Source organism: Oncorhynchus nerka, linkage group LG13, assembly GCF_034236695.1.
Source record: "Oncorhynchus nerka isolate Pitt River linkage group LG13, Oner_Uvic_2.0, whole genome shotgun sequence".
Taxonomy (NCBI): domain Eukaryota; kingdom Metazoa; phylum Chordata; class Actinopteri; order Salmoniformes; family Salmonidae; genus Oncorhynchus; species Oncorhynchus nerka.
The window spans coordinates 10,101,266-10,117,384 of NC_088408.1; the positions used below are offsets into that span (position 1 = coordinate 10,101,266).

A 16,119-nucleotide genomic window follows, 5' to 3' on the forward strand; every position below is an offset into this window, starting at 1 on the left:
AGGGAGGGCTTGTCTCATCCCGCACCAGCGACTCCTGTGGCGCTAGGTGCACGGTGTTTCCTCCGGCGCATTGGTGCGGCTGGCTTCCGGGTTGGATGCGCACTGTGCGGCTTGGTTGGGTTGTGTATCGGAGGACGTATGACTTTCAACCTTCGTCTCTCCCGAGCCTGTACGGGAGTTGTAGCGATGAGACAAGATAGTAGCTACTACAACAATTGGATACCACGAAATTGGGGAGAAAAAAGGGGTAAAATTTAAATAAATAAAAAATAAAAAAGAATGTTTTGGATGCTGATTCGCTTGCTTCTCTCCACCAACTCAACCCCATAGTTACTGTTGCTACGACTAAGAGACAATTTATGCTTGATCAGAAACTCTGTGACGGGTAGGCCAAATTGACCTCTGTACCACATCGCTGTGCGCCTCCCAAAGGTTGTGACCGGGTGGTGGGCTCCATATAGCTGGCAAGCAAGGTGCTGAAACAAAAGGCTAGCAATATGATGGCTAATATGTAGCTAGCTAGCAATATGATGGCTAATATGTAGCTAGCTAGCAATATGATGGCTAATATGTAGCTAGCTAGCAATATGATGGCTAATATGTAGCTAGCTAGCAATATGATGGCTAATATGTAGCTAGCTAGCAATATGATGGCTAATATGTAGCTAGCTAGCAATCTTAGATCGCTGTCTATAGTGAGAGGCAACAGAGTGTTCGGCTAACTGGCTAGCAACTGGTTTTACTGTATAAATTAGCTCGATTCCGTTCTATTTATTTAACTTTTCCATTTCAAATTAAGAACACTCTGTGGACTCTGTCTATCTGAAACACATGTCAAGGTAATTGCACCACTAACTACAACATTTGCATTGGATTCTGTCTCCCTGACAACCTAGGATGTCCATTACCAGGCTGGAGAGTGGTGGTGGCCACTGGAGGGAAATCAACTTCACTGAGCACATTTGGAAGCTCATCGCCATGAATTTTTATCTATACCAGCTGATAGAAGTATCTAGGTCCCAAGATAACGATTCACTTTGACCCAAGAGAACATTTCAGACTAAGATTTTGCAAAATGTAAGATCATAATGAACAATATTATAAGGACAGAGGGGATCTGATTCAAGATCAGCCCTGGTCAACTCCATTCTCTTACCCTGGTTCTGGAGAGCTACATTGGTATGCATTTGTTTGTGTGTGTCCTAGTGTAACGGATGTGAAACCGCTAGCTTAGTTAGCGGTGCGCGCTAAATAGCGTTTCAATCGGTGACGTCACTTGCTCTGAGACCTTGAAGTAGTAGTTCCCCTTGCTCTGCAAGGGCCGCGGCTTTTGTGGAGCGATGGGTAACGATGCTTCGTGGGTGACTGTTGTTGATGTGTGCAGAGGGTCCCTGGTTCGCGCCCGGCGAGGGGACGGTCTAAAGTTATACTGTTACACTAGGAATTCTAGGTGGGGATGAACCCACTGGAGGTCAACATCGATGAGCACATACATGTACAGTGCCTTGCGAAAGTATTCGGCCCCCTTGAACTTTGCGACCTTTTGCCACATTTCAGGCTTCAAACATAAAGATATAAAACTGTATTTTCTGTAGAATCAACAACAAGTGGGACACAATCATGAAGTGGAACGACATTTATTGGATATTTCAAACTTTTTTAACAAATCAAAAACTGAAGAATTGGGCGTGCAAAATTATTCAGCCCCTTTACTTTCAGTGCAGCAAACTCTCTCCAGAGGGTCAGTGAGGTTCTCTGAATGATCCAATGTTGACCTAAATGACTAATGATGATAAATACAATCCACCTGTGTGTAATCAAGTCTCCGTATAAATGCACCTGCACTGTGATAGTCTCAGAGGTCCGTTAAAAGCGCAGAGAGCATCATGAAGAACAAGGAACACACCAGGCAGGTCTGAGATACTGTTGTGAAGAAGTTTAAAGCCGGATTTGGATACAAAAAGATTTCCCAAGCTTTAAACATCCCAAGGAGCACTGTGCAAGCGATAATATTGAAATGGAAGGAGTATCAGACCACTGCAAATCTACCAAGACCTGGCCGTCCCTCTAAACTTTCAGCTCATACAAGGAGAAGACTGATCAGAGATGCAGCCAAGAGGCCCATGATCACTCTGGATGAACTGCAGAGATCTACAGCTGAGGTGGGAGACTCTGTCCATAGGACAACAATCAGTCGTATATTGCACAAATCTGGCCTTTATGGAAGAGTGGCAAGAAGAAAGCCATTTCTTAAAGATATCCATAAAAAGTGTTGTTTAAAGTTTGCCACAAGCCACCTGGGAGACACACCAAACATGTGGAAGAAGGTGCTCTGGTCAGATGAAACCAAAATTGAACTTTTTGGCAACAATGCAAAACGTTATGTTTGGCGTAAAAGCAACACAGCTCATCACCCTGAACACACCATCCCCACTGTCAAACATGGTGGTGGCAGCATCATGGTTTGGGCCTGCTTTTCTTCAGCAGGGACATGGAAGATGGTTAAAATTGATGGGAAGATGGATGGAGCCAAATACAGGGCCATTCTGGAAGAAAACCTGATGGAGTCTGCAAAAGACCTGAGACTGGGACGGAGATTTGTCTTCCAACAAGACAATGACCCAAAACATAAAGCAAAATCTACAATGGAATGGTTCAAAAATAAACATATCCAGGTGTTAGAATGGCCAAGTCAAAGTCCAGACCTGAATCCAATCGAGAATCTGTGGAAAGAACTGAAAACTGCTGTTCACAAATGCTCTCCATCCAACCTCACTGAGCTCGAGCTGTTTTGCAAGGAGGAATGGGAAAAAATGTCAGTCTCTCGATGTGCAAAACTGATAGAGACATACCCCAAGCGACTTACAGCTGTAATCGCAGCAAAAGGTGGCGCTACAAAGTATTAACTTAAGGGGGCTGAATAATTTTGCACGCCCAATTTTTCAGTTTTTGATTTGTTAAAAAAGTTTGAAATATCCAATAAATGTCGTTCCACTTCATGATTGTGTCCCACTTGTGGTTGATTCTTCACAAAAAAATACAGTTTTATATCTTTATGTTTGAAGCCTGAAATGTGGCAAAAGGTCGCAAAGTTCAAGGGGGCCGAATACTTTCGCAAGGCACTGTAGGAGTCCATCCCCTTGTGACGTCCATCTACACCAGCGAGGTTTCCTATATTATAACGTACATTACAGAAACAACGTTGAAAAACCCCCCTTGGGGGTCTCCACCTCTCACCTTCTACAGATTCATACCCGCAATCCACCACTCACCTTCTACTTAGTCATACCCACAATCCACCTCTCCCCTTCTACAGAGTCATACCCACAATCCACCTCTCACCTTCTATAGAGTCATACCCGCAATCCACCACTCACCTTCTACTTAGTCATACCCACAATCCACCTCTCCCCTTCTACAGAGTCATACCCACAATCCACCTCTCACCTTCTATAGAGTCATACCCACAACCCATCTCTCACCATCTACAGAGTCATACCCACAATCCACCTCTCACCTTCTAGAGAGTCATACCCACAATTCACCTCTCACCTTCTAGAGAGTCATACCCACAATCCATCTCTCACCTTCTACTTAGTCATACCCACAATCCACCTCTCCCCTTCTACAGAGTCATACCCACAATCCACCTCTCACCTTCTATAGAGTCATACCCACAACCCATCTCTCACCATCTACAGAGTCATACCCACAATCCACCTCTCACCTTCTAGAGAGTCATACCCACAATTCACCTCTCACCTTCTAAAGAGTCATACCCACAATCCATCTCTCACCTTCTACAGAGTCGTACCCACAATCCACTTCTCCCATTCTACAGAGTCATACCCACAATCCACCTCTCACCTTCTGTGTAGTCATACCCACAATCCATCTCTCACCTTCTATAGAGTCATACCCACAATCCATCTCTCACCTTCTACAGAGTCATACCCACAATCAACCTCTCACCTTCTAGAGAGTCATACACTAGTCACAATCCACCTCTCACCTTCTACAGTCATACCCACAATCCACCTCTCACCTTGTATAGAGTCATACCCACAATCCACCTCTCTTTTTCTACAGAGTCGTACCCACAATCCACCTCTCACCTTGTACAGTCATACCCACAATCCACCTCTCCCCTTCTACAGAGTCATACCAACAATCCACCTCTCACCTTCTCCTGAGTCATACCCTAGTCACAATCCACCTCTCACCTTCTACTGAGTCATACCCACAATCCACCTCTCACCTTCTACAGAGTCATACCCACAATCCACTTTCCCCTTCTACAGAGTCATACCCTAGTCCCAATCCACCTCTTACCTTCTACATGGCAGGCCCTGGTTTACAGTGCGTTCGGAAAGTATTCAGACCCCTTGACTTTTTTGTTAGGTTACAGCCTTATTATAAAATTGATTAAATCATTTATTTCCCTCATCAATCTACACACAACACCCCATAATGACAAAGCAAAAACTTGTTTTAGACATTTTTGCTAATGTATACAAAATAAAAACTGAAATATCACATTTACATAAGTATTCAGACCCTTTACTCAGTACTTTGTTGAAGGACCTTTAGCAGCGATTACAGCAGTCTTCTTGGGTATGATGCTACAAGCTTGGCTCACCTGTATTTGGGGAGTTTGTCCCATTCTTCTCTGCAGATCCACTCAGGCTCTGTCAGGTTGGATGGGGAGCGACACTGCACAGTTATTTTCAGGTCTCTCCAGAGATGTTCGATCGGGTTCATACAGGAACTCAAGTCCTTCTGTTCACCTGACATAGAATTCCTCACAATCAAATGTCGACCGCATTATCTACCAAGGGAATTCTCTTCGATTATAATCACAGCCGTATATACCCCCCCAAGCAGACACATCGATGGCCCTGAACTAACTTTATTTGACTCTTTGAAAACTGGAAACCACATATCCTGAGGCTGCATTCATTGTAGCTGGGGATTTTAACAAGGCTAATCTGAAAACAAGACTCCCTAAATTCTATCAGCATATCGATTGTGCAACCAGGGCTGGTAAAACCCTGGATCATTGTTATTCTAACTTCCGCGACGCATATAAGGCCCTCACCCGCCGTCCTTTCAGAAAAGCTGACCACGACTCCATTTTGTTGCTTCCAGCCTACAGAGAAACTAAAACAAGAAGCTCCCGCGCTCAGGTCTGTTCAAAGCTGGTACGACCAATCTGATTCCACGCTTCAAGACTGCTTCGATCACGTGGACTGGGATATGTTCCGCATTGCGTCCTACAACAACATTGATGAATACGCTGATTCGGTGAGCGAGTTTATTAGCAAGTGCATCGGCGATGTCGTACTCACAGCAACTATTAAAACATTCCCAAACCAGAAACCATGGATTGATGGCAGCATTCACTCGAAACTGAAAGCGCAAACCACTGCTTTTAACCACTGCAAGGTGACCGGAACCATGACCGAATACAAACAGTGTAGCTATTCCCTCCGCAAGGCAATCAAACAAGCTAAGCGTCAGTATAGAGACAAAGTAGAGTTGCAATTCAACGGCTCAGACACAAGAGGTGTGTGGCAGGGTTTACAGTCAATCACGGATTACAAAAAGAAAACAAACCCCGTCGCGGACCAGGATGTCTTGCTCCCAGACAGACTAAATAACTTCTTTGCTCGCTTTGAGGACAATACAGTGCCACTGACACCGCCCACTACCAAAACCTGCGGACTATCCTTCACTGCAGCTGACATGAGTAAAACATTTAAACGTGTTAACCCTCGCAAGGCTGCAGGCCCAGATGGCATCCCCAGCCGCGTCCTCAGAGCATGCGCAGACCAGCTGGCTGGTGTGTTTACGGACATATTCAATCAATCCTTATCCCAGTCTGCTGTTCCCACATGCTTCAAGAGGGCCACCATTGTTCCTGTTCCCAAGAAAGCTAAGGTAACTGAGCTAGTCAAGGACCATATCACCTCCACCCTACCTGACACCCTAAACCCACTCCAATTTGCTTACCGCCCCAATAGGTCCACAGACGACGCAATCGTAACCACACTGCACACTGCCCTAACCCATCTGGACAAGAGGAATACCTATGTGAGAATGCTGTTCATCGACTACAGCTCAGCATTTAACACCATAGTACCCTCAAACTCGTCATCAAGCTCGAGACCCTGGGTCTCGACCCCACCCTGTGCAACTGGGTACTGGACTTCCTGACGGGCCGCCCCCAGGTGATGAGGGTAGGTAACAACATCTCCACCCCGCTGATCCTCAACACTGGAGCCACACAAGGGTGCGTTCTGAGCCCTCTCCTGTACTCCCTGTTCACCCACGACTGCGTGGCCATGCACGCCTCCAACTCAATCATCAAGTTTGCGAACAATACTACAGTGGTAGGCTTGATTACCAACAACGACGAGACAGCCTACAGGGAGGAGGTGAGAACCCTCAGAGTGTGGTGTCAGGAAAGTAACCTCACACTCATCATCAACAAAACTAAGGAGATGATTGTGGACTTCAGGAAAAAGCAGAGGGAGCACCCCCCTATCCACATCGACGGGACAGTAGTGGAGAGGGTAAAACCAGAAAATCTTGTTTCTCATGGTCTGAGAGTCTTTATGTGGCTTTTGGCAAACTCCAAGTGGGCTGTCATGTGCCTTTTAATGAGTGGCTTCTGTCTGGCCACCCTACCATAAAGGCCTGGTGGAGTGCTGCAGAGATGGTTGTCATTCTGGAAGGTTCTCCCATCTCCACAGAGGAACTCTAGAGCTCAGTCAGAGTGACCATCGGGCTGTTGGTCACCTCCCTGACCAAAGCCCTTCTCCCCCGATTGCTCAGTTGGGCCGGGCGGCCAGCTCTAGGAAGAGTCTTGGTGGTTCCAAATTGCTCTACGGAAAATTCCTTCGACCTTGGTTTTGGCTCTGACATGCACTGTCAACTGTGGGACCTTATATAGCCAGGTTTGTGTGCTTCCCATGACTGTGTTTTTGTATTTTAATGTGTACATACATACATACATACATACATACACACACACACACACACATACATACATACATACATACATACATATACACACACACACACACACACACACATACATACATACATACATACATGTGGAACATAGTAAATGTGAAAAATAGTACAAATAAAGAAAAACCCTTGAATATATACAGTACCAGTCAAAAGTTTGGACACACCTACTCATTCAAGGGTTTTTCTTCATTTCTTTCTGCGTTGTAGAATTAATAGTAATAATAGACATCAAAACTATTAAACTATTAAACAACACACATGGAAACATGTAGTAATGTTAAACTAATCTAAATGTATGTTATATTTCAGATTCGTCAAAGTAGCCACCCTTTGCCTTGATGACAGCTTTGTACACTCTCGGCATCATCCAGTACACTCTCGGCATCATCCAGTACACTCTCGGCATCATCCAGGTGGGCTCATCCATCTGTGGAGAAACTGATTGGCGCAAAACTGTGTGAGGGAGATGGTGACCAGTTGTAAAGCAACCAGACTTTAGTGGCTTAGTTATTTACTCAACTCCTCTTTCAATTTGACCAAGACACAGCAGTTGTTGATCAAGCTAAATTATACAGTAAAACAGGTTGCTAGTAAATTAGCAGAAACAAACTGTTGCCTCTCACCATAGCCAACTATCTAAGATGGAAATGATTGCATCCCAATACTAGGCAACCAATGCGAGTGTAGTCATGAGTCTACTAGTCAAATTGTCATGGTTAGAGGTTCCACGTCCGTTCTGTTCGCTCCAGTTCTATGTCCAGAGCTGCCGTTTCAGTAAACCAGATGTCACAGCAACACATCCACATAATCCATTTTCAACATTATGCAGATTCATCCTCACTGTCACCTCGGGCTTAGCATAGCAATCATAGATCGCTTGTATCATCACGATCAGCAGATTTGTCATGATAAAAGACAACATTTTTAAAAGTTTTTTTCGGAAAAGTCCTCATAGAACTACGTGTACTTGTGACGCAAACAGTCAAAAGTCATACAGTTATTTTGACTCAGATTATTTCAGGTATTCGACAGTGACACGGATGTAATGAGGATCATGTGCTGTGAAACACGAGTGATCCAACTCTACAACCTAGTGGTAGAAATCAATACTACAACTGTGACGCACATTCTATCCCCGACTCCTCTCCAACACCGCGGGGGGGCCGCAGTCCTGCTAGCTTTTCATTTTCACCCAGGTTTAAATTAGTCCCTGAACCCGGGACAGATATAAAAAAAAATCATAATGAAAAGCAGCAGGCGCTGTGGCCTGGAATTCAATTCATTTCAAACTTTATTGTTCCGTCTTGCGTCGTTACAATTTAACCCTTTCTATTTCATAAAGTTACCGCAGCACGATGAGTCATTCATCTTCAAGCATTTATTCAATAAACATGTGAAATAATTACAATGTTGCACGTTATATATATATCCACCAAATGCAATTCAAAACGTACCCCCTCGCACCCCCATCATCAAACAAAACAGACATACATTTCATCTGTATCTAGAAATCATAGTCCAGTATTTCATTCAATACTACATACCATATTATCACTTGCACACATAGACATGAGTTTTTGTTGATGGTAGCACTATTAACATTGTGTCAGTCGTAGAGAGAATAGGCCAGGTTAAGAATAATAACGTCAGACCACTCTGGTCAAATGCTTAATTAAGTGTTTAATAAATGACCAGTTGAATAATTAACTTCATTGAAGTTGCAAGAAAATGAAATAAAAATATGAGGCTTGAAGTGTGGACGCATGCAGATCTCTCGCTGGTCCGTTTGCTAGTCTGGATAACATGACAGAAGAAAACACAATACGTCATCGTAGATAGAATCATAGAGGGAATCTTTTAAGACCATCAAAAATGTCAACACTTTATACAGGCCTGTAATGGTAATACATACGTTCAATTAAACTAGGAGTATTATGTACATTGTCATTGAAAGTTGCCTCGAGAAACAAAATGACGAGGCTGAAACTAAATGGAACATTGTCTGTACCACAAACAGTGTATTCCCTATGGCGCAGTAGGTCTGAGCTTAGCCGAGCAGTGTACTATAAAGGGGAACGGTGGATCATTGGAGATGCATTACAGTAGAACAGTGTAATGGGTCGTAACCACTTTATCAACAGCCCTGCGGTGTACTCTAAATACTGAAAGCTTTGTATATAACGCAGCATGTATCAGCAGCACCCTCTTGTGGCAAAATCTAACAACTACAATGAAAAATACAATTTAAAAAACCTATCAAATGCCAGTACACCACCTATGATGGTAGAAAGGCAATCGGCTACGTTAATCAGGTTCTAACATGAAGAAGAGAAGTGTCACCCTCCACCCTATTCCCTACAAAGTGCACTACTTTAAACCAGATCTCGCATAGGGAATAGGGTGTGTTTTGAGACGCATCCAGACCCAGTCCTTACATAGAAGTGGCACCCTATTCCCTACATAGGGCACTACTTATTTATCACCCTATTACCTACATAGGGCACTACTTTTCTCACCCTATTCCCTACATAGGGCACTACTTATTTCACCCTATTCCCTACATAGTGCACTACTTTTGACCAGGCCCAGCCCTTAACACCAGCAGCCCTTCTGTGAGGCGGCGGCCCCGTCTGTGATGCCCTCCTCCTCCTCCAGGGCGGCGAGGTTGAGCTCGTCTGTGACCGACGCCCTTAGGAGGTCCAGGTCCTTCTTATTGGCTGCCAGGACCTGCTCAGCCAATCGTGTGAAGGACTGGGGTGGAGGGGTGGCAACATGACACAAGGAAAACAGAGAAGTGAAATGTTTTGTTTTTGCAATGCTGAAGACTAATTTAACTGTTAGTGCAAATCTGTTTTATGTATATATATATCACTGTATATATATCTATATATATATATATATATCACTGTATACATATTTTAAATGTAACCTTTATTTAACTAGGCAAGTCAGTTAAGAACAAATGATTATTTACAATGATGGCCGACACCGGCCAAACCCGGACTCGCTGGGCTAATTGTGCGCCGCCCTCTGGGACTCCCGATCACGGCCGGATGTGATACAGCCTGGATATATAACTGTATACAGTGCCTTCAGAAAGTATTCAGACCCCTTGACTATTCTAAAATTGATTAAATTGTTTTTTCCCCCTCATCAATCTACACACAATACCCCATAATGACAAAGCAAAAACAGGTTTTTAGAAATGTTTGCAAAATTTATAAAAAATGAAAAACTTATATTACATTTACATAAGTATTCAGACCCTTTACTCAGTACTTTGTTGAAGCACCTTTGGCAACGATTACAGCCTCGAGTTTCATTGGGTATGAAGCTTCAAGCTTGGCGCACCTGTATTTGGTGAGTTTCTCCCATTGTTCTCTGCAGATCCTCTCAAGCTCTGTCAGGTTGGATGGGGAGTGTCGCTGCAAAGCCAGTTTCAGGGATCTTCAGAGATGTTCGATCAGGTTCAAGTCCGGGCTCTGGCTGGGCCACTCAAGGACATTCAGAGACTTGTCTCGAAGCCACTCCTGTGTTGTCTTGTCTGTGTGCTTAGGGTCGTTGTCCTGTTGGAAGGTGAACCTTTGCCCCAGTCTGAGGTCCTGAGCGCTCTGGAGCAGGTTTTCATCAAGGATCTCTCTGTACTTTGCTCCTTTCATCTTTGCCTCGATCCTGACTAGTCTCACAGTCCCTGCCGCTGAAAAACATCCCCACAGCATGATGCTGCTACCACCATAGGGATGGTCCCAGGTTTCCTCCAGACGTGACGCTTGGCATTCAGGCCAAGCCTGAATCAGACCAGAGAATCTGGTTTCTCATGGTCTGAGAGTCTTTAGGTGCCTTTTGGCAAACTCCAAGTGGGCTTTCGTTCATTTTACTGAGGAGTGGCTTCCGTCTGGCCACTCAAATCAAATCAAATTGTATACACGTATACATGCACGTGTTAGCAGATGTTATTGCAGTGTAGCGAAATACTTGTGTTTCTAGCTCCAACAGTAATATCTAACAATTTCACAACAATACACACAAATCTAAAGTAAAAGAATGGAATTCAGAATATATAAATATATATGGACGAGCAATGTCAGAGTGGCATAGACTAAAATACAGTAGAATAGAATACAATATATACATATGAAATGAGTAATCCAAAATATGTAAACATTATTATAGTGACTACTGTTCCATTATTAAAGCCATCTACAAGTCCATGCTAGGTAAAGCTCCGCCTTATCTCAGTTCACTGGTCACGATGGCAACACCCACCCGTAGCACGCGCTCCAGCAGGTGTATCTCACTGATCATCCCTAAAGCCAACACCTCATTTGGCCGCCTTTCCTTCCAGTTCTCTGCTTGCCTGTGACTGGAACAAATTGCAAAAATCGCTGAAGTTGGAGACTTTTATCTCCCTCACCAACTTTAAACATCTGCTATCTGAGCAGCTAACCGATCGCTGCAGCTGTACATAGTCCATCGGTAAATAGCCCACCCAATTTACCTACCTCATCCCCATACTGTTTTTATTTATTTACTTTCCTGCTCTTTTGCACACCAATATCTCTACCTGTACATGACCATCTGATCATTTATCACTCCAGTGTTAATCTGCTAAATTGTAATTATTCGCCTCCCTCCTCATGCCTTTTGCACACAATGTATATACTCTTTTTTTTCTTTTTTTCTACTGTGTTATTGACGACTTGTTAATTGTTTACTCCATGTGTAACTCTGTGTTGTTGTCTGCTCACACTGCTATTCTTTATCTTGGCCAGGTCGCAGTTGTAAATGAGAACATGTTCTCAACTAGCCTACCTGGTTAAATAAAGGTGAAATAAAATAAAATAAATAAATAAAAGTGGCCAGTGATTTTAAGTCTATGTATATAGGGCAGCGGCCTCTATGTGCTAGGGATGGTTATTTAACAATCTGATGGTAGAGATAGAAGCTGTTTTCATCCTCTCAGTGACAGCTTTGATGCACCTGTACTGACCTCGCCTTCTACCATAAAGGCCTGATTGGTGGAGTGCTGCAGAGATGGTTGTCCTTCTGGAAGGTTCTCCCATCTCCACAGAGGAACTCTGGAGAGTGACCATCGGGTTCTTGGTCACCTCCCTGATCAAGGCCCTTCTCCCCCAATTGCTCAGTTTGGCTGGCCAGCCAGCTCTAGGAAGAGTCTTGGTGGTTCCAAACTTCTTCCATTTAGGACTGATGGAGGCCACTCTGTTCCTGGGAACCTTCAATGCTGCAGAAATGTTTTGGTACCCTTCTCCAGATCTGTGCCTCGACACAATCCCGTCTCAGAGCTCTAAGGATAATTTCTTCGACCTCATGGCCTGGTTTTTGCTTATATAGACAGGTGTATGCCTTTTCAAATCATGTCTAATCAATTGAATTTACTACAGGTGGGCTCCAATCAAGTTGTAGAAACATCTCAAGGATGATCAATGGAAACAGGATGCACCTGAGCTCTATTTGAGTCTCATAGCAAAGGGTCTGAATACTTATGTAAATAAGGTATTTAAGTTTTTTATTTATAAATTTGCAAACATTTCTATAAACCTGTTTTTTCTTTGTCATTATGGGATAACAATCTCATAGATTGATGAGGATTTGTATTTAATTTAATCCATTTTAGAATAAGGCGGTAACGTAACCATATAATGAAAAAGTGAAGGGGTCTGAAATACTTTCCAAATGCCCTGTATACATACAGTACCGGTCAAAAGTTTGGGGTCACTTAGAAATGTCCTTGTTTCTTAAAGAAAAACACATTTTGGTCTATTAAAATAACATAAAATTGATCAGAAATACAGTGTATGTAACAGTCTTCTTCCTCCTCTGAGGAGGAGGAGTAGTATGAAGGATCGGAGGACCAATGCGCAGCGTGGTACGCGTTCATGATTCTTTTAATAGAACACAGAAAAATACAAGATAACAACGTGAAATAACAACAACAGTTCCGTGTGGAACACAGAAACAGTTCCGTATGGAACACAGACACAGAAACAGTTCCGTGTGGAACACACAGACACAGAAACAGTTCCGTATGGAACACACAGACACAGAAAATAATCACCCCACACCACACAGGTGGGAAAAGGCTACCTAAGTATGATTCTCAATCAGAGACAACTAACGACACCTGCCTCTGACTGAGAACCATACCAGGCCAAACACAAAAACACCACATAGAAAAAGGAACATAGACTACCCACCCAACTCACGCCCTGACCATACTAAAACAAAAACATAACAAAAGAACTAAAGTCAGAACGTGACAGTGTAGACATTGTTAATGTTGTAAATGTCTATATTGTAGCTGGAAACGGCAGATCTTTTATGGAATATCTACATAGGCGTACAGAGGCCCATTATCAGCAACCATCACACCTGTGGTCTAATGGCATGTTGTGTTAGCTAATCCAAGTTTATCATTTTAAAAGGCTAATTGATCATAAGAAAACCCTTTTGCAATTATGTTAGTACAGCTGAAAACTGTTGTTCTGATTAAAGAAGCAATAAAACTGGCCTTCTTTAGACTAGTTGAGTATCTGGAGCATCAGCATTTGTGGGTTAAATTACAGGCTGAAAATGGCCAGAAACAAAGACCTTTCTTCTGAAACCCATCAGTCTATTCTTGTTCTGAGAAATGAAAGCTATTCCTGAAGATCTCGTACAATTGTACTACTCCCTTCACAGAACAGCGCTGTGTACTACTCCTTCACAGAACAGAGTACTACTCCCTTCACAGAACAGGGCTGTGTACTATTCACAGAACAGGGCTGTGTACTACTCCCTTCACAGAACAGGGCTGTGTACTACTCCCTTCACAGAACAGGGCTGTGTACTACTCCCTTCACAGAACAGCGCTGTGTACTACTCCCTTCACAGAACAGCGCTGTGTACTACTCCCTTCACAGAACAGGGCTGTGTACTACTCCCTTCACAGAACAGGGCTGTGTACTACTCCCTTCACAGAACAGCGCTGTGTACTACTCCCTTCACAGAACAGCGCTGTGTACTACTCCCTTCACAGAACAGGGCTGTGTACTACTCCCTTCACAGAACAGCGCTGTGTACTACTCCCTTCCCAGAACAGCGCAAACTGGCTCTAACAAGAATAGAAAGAGGAGTGGAAAAACACCAGTCTCAACGTCAACAGTGAAGAGGCGATGCCGGGATGCTGGCCTTCTAGGAAGAGTTGCAAAGAAAAAGCCATATCTCAGACTGGCCAATAAAAAGAAAAGATTAAGATGGGCAAAAGAACACAGACACTGGACCAAGGAGTGGCCAGCACAGTCACCGGATCTCAACCCTATTGAGCTGTTGTGGGAGCAGCTTGACCGTATGGTACGTAAGAAGTGCCCATCAAGCCAGTCCAACTTGTGGGAGGTGCTTCAGGAAGCATGGGGTGAAATCTCTTCAGATTACCTCAACAAACTGACAACTACAAACAACTGCAAAGCTGTAATCGCTGCAAATGGAGAATTCTTTGACAAAAGCAAAGTTTGAAGGACACAATTATTATTTCAATAAAAAAAATCATTATTTATAACCTTGTCAACATCTTGACTCTATTTCCTATTCATTTTGAAACTAATTTCATGTATGTTTTCATGGAAAACAAGGACATTTCTATGTGACCCCAAACTTTTGAACAGTAGTGTGTATATATGTACAGTAGCAGTCAAAAGTTTGGACACACCTACTCATTAAAGGGTTTTTCTTAATTTCTTACTATTTTCTACATTGTAGAATAATAGTGAAGACATCAAAACTATGAAATAACACATATGGAATCATGTAGTAACCAAAACAATTGTTACTAACGTAACCAACACTGCTAGCTAGCCAGCTAGCTCCCGATAAGCAGCATTGTAGAAACTTCACACTCAACGGTACGACTTGATTAGGGTAGTGTCAACAACGCAGCTAGCCTACCCCAGCAGTACTCTATCATTTTAATCATTTTAGTCAATTAGATTCTTGCTACGTAAGCTTAACTCTCTGAACATTCGAGACGTGTAGTCCACTTGTCATTCCAATCTCCTCTGCATTAGCGTAGCCTCTTCTCTAGCCTGTCAACTATGTGTCTGTCTATCCCTGTTCTCTCCTCTCTGCACAGACCATACAAACGCTCCACACCGCATGGCCGCAGCCACCCTAATCTGGTGGTCCCAGCGCGCACGACCCACGTGGAGTTCCAGGTCTCCGGTAGCTTCTGGAACTGCCGATCTGCGGCCAACAAGGCAGAGTTCATCTCAGCCTATGTCTCCCTCCAGTCCCTCGACTTCTTGGCTCTGACGGAAACATGGATCACCACAGACAACACCGCTACTCCTACTGCTCTCTCTTCGTCCGCCCACGTGCTCTCGCACACCCCGAGAGCTTCTGGTCAGCGGGGTGGTGGCACCGGGATCCTCATCTCTCCCAAGTGGTCATTCTCTCTTTCTCCCCTTACCCATCTGTCTATCGCCTCCTTTGAATTCCATGCTGTCACAGTTACCAGCCCTTTCAAGCTTAACATCCTTATCATTTATCGCCCTCCAGGTTCCCTCGGAGAGTTCATCAATGAGCTTGATGCCTTGATAAGCTCCTTTCCTGAGGACGGCTCACCTCTCACAGTTCTGGGCGACTTTAACCTCCCCACGTCTACCTTTGACTCATTCCTCTCTGCCTCCTTCTTTCCACTCCTCTCCTCTTTTGACCTCACCCTCTCACCTTCCCCCTACTCACAAGGCAGGCAATACGCTCGACCTCATCTTTACTAGATGCTGTTCCTCCACTAACCTCATTGCAACTCCCCTCCAAGTCTCCGACCACTACCTTGTATCCTTTTCCCTCTCGCTCTCATCCAACACTTCCCACACTGCCCCTACTCGGATGGTATCGCGCCGTCCCAACCTTCGCTCTCTCTCCCCGCTACTCTCTCCTCTTCCATCCTATCATCTCTTCCCTCTGCTCAAACCTTCTCCAACCTATCTCCTGATTCTGCCTCCTCAACCCTCCTCTCCTCCCTTTCTGCATCCTTTGACTCTCTATGTCCCCTATCCTCCAGGCTGGCTCGGTCCTCCCCTCCCG

The 16,119-nt window shown here is 44.0% G+C and overlaps 1 protein-coding gene across 1 annotated transcript in view; it reads right to left on the bottom strand.

Moving 5' to 3' along the window:
• Positions 1 to 8,359: 8,359 nt before the first annotated feature.
• The window catches only part of LOC115118117 (ras-related protein Rab-15-like), a 41,867-nt gene continuing 34,107 nt past the window's right edge, over positions 8,360 to 16,119 (bottom strand). Inside the window, exon 6 of the mRNA XM_065026040.1 lies at positions 8,360 to 9,789. Within this exon, the coding sequence (XP_064882112.1) occupies positions 9,631 to 9,789 (159 nt within the window). The 3' untranslated portion in view covers positions 8,360 to 9,630. The remainder of the gene's footprint in view (positions 9,790 to 16,119) is intronic.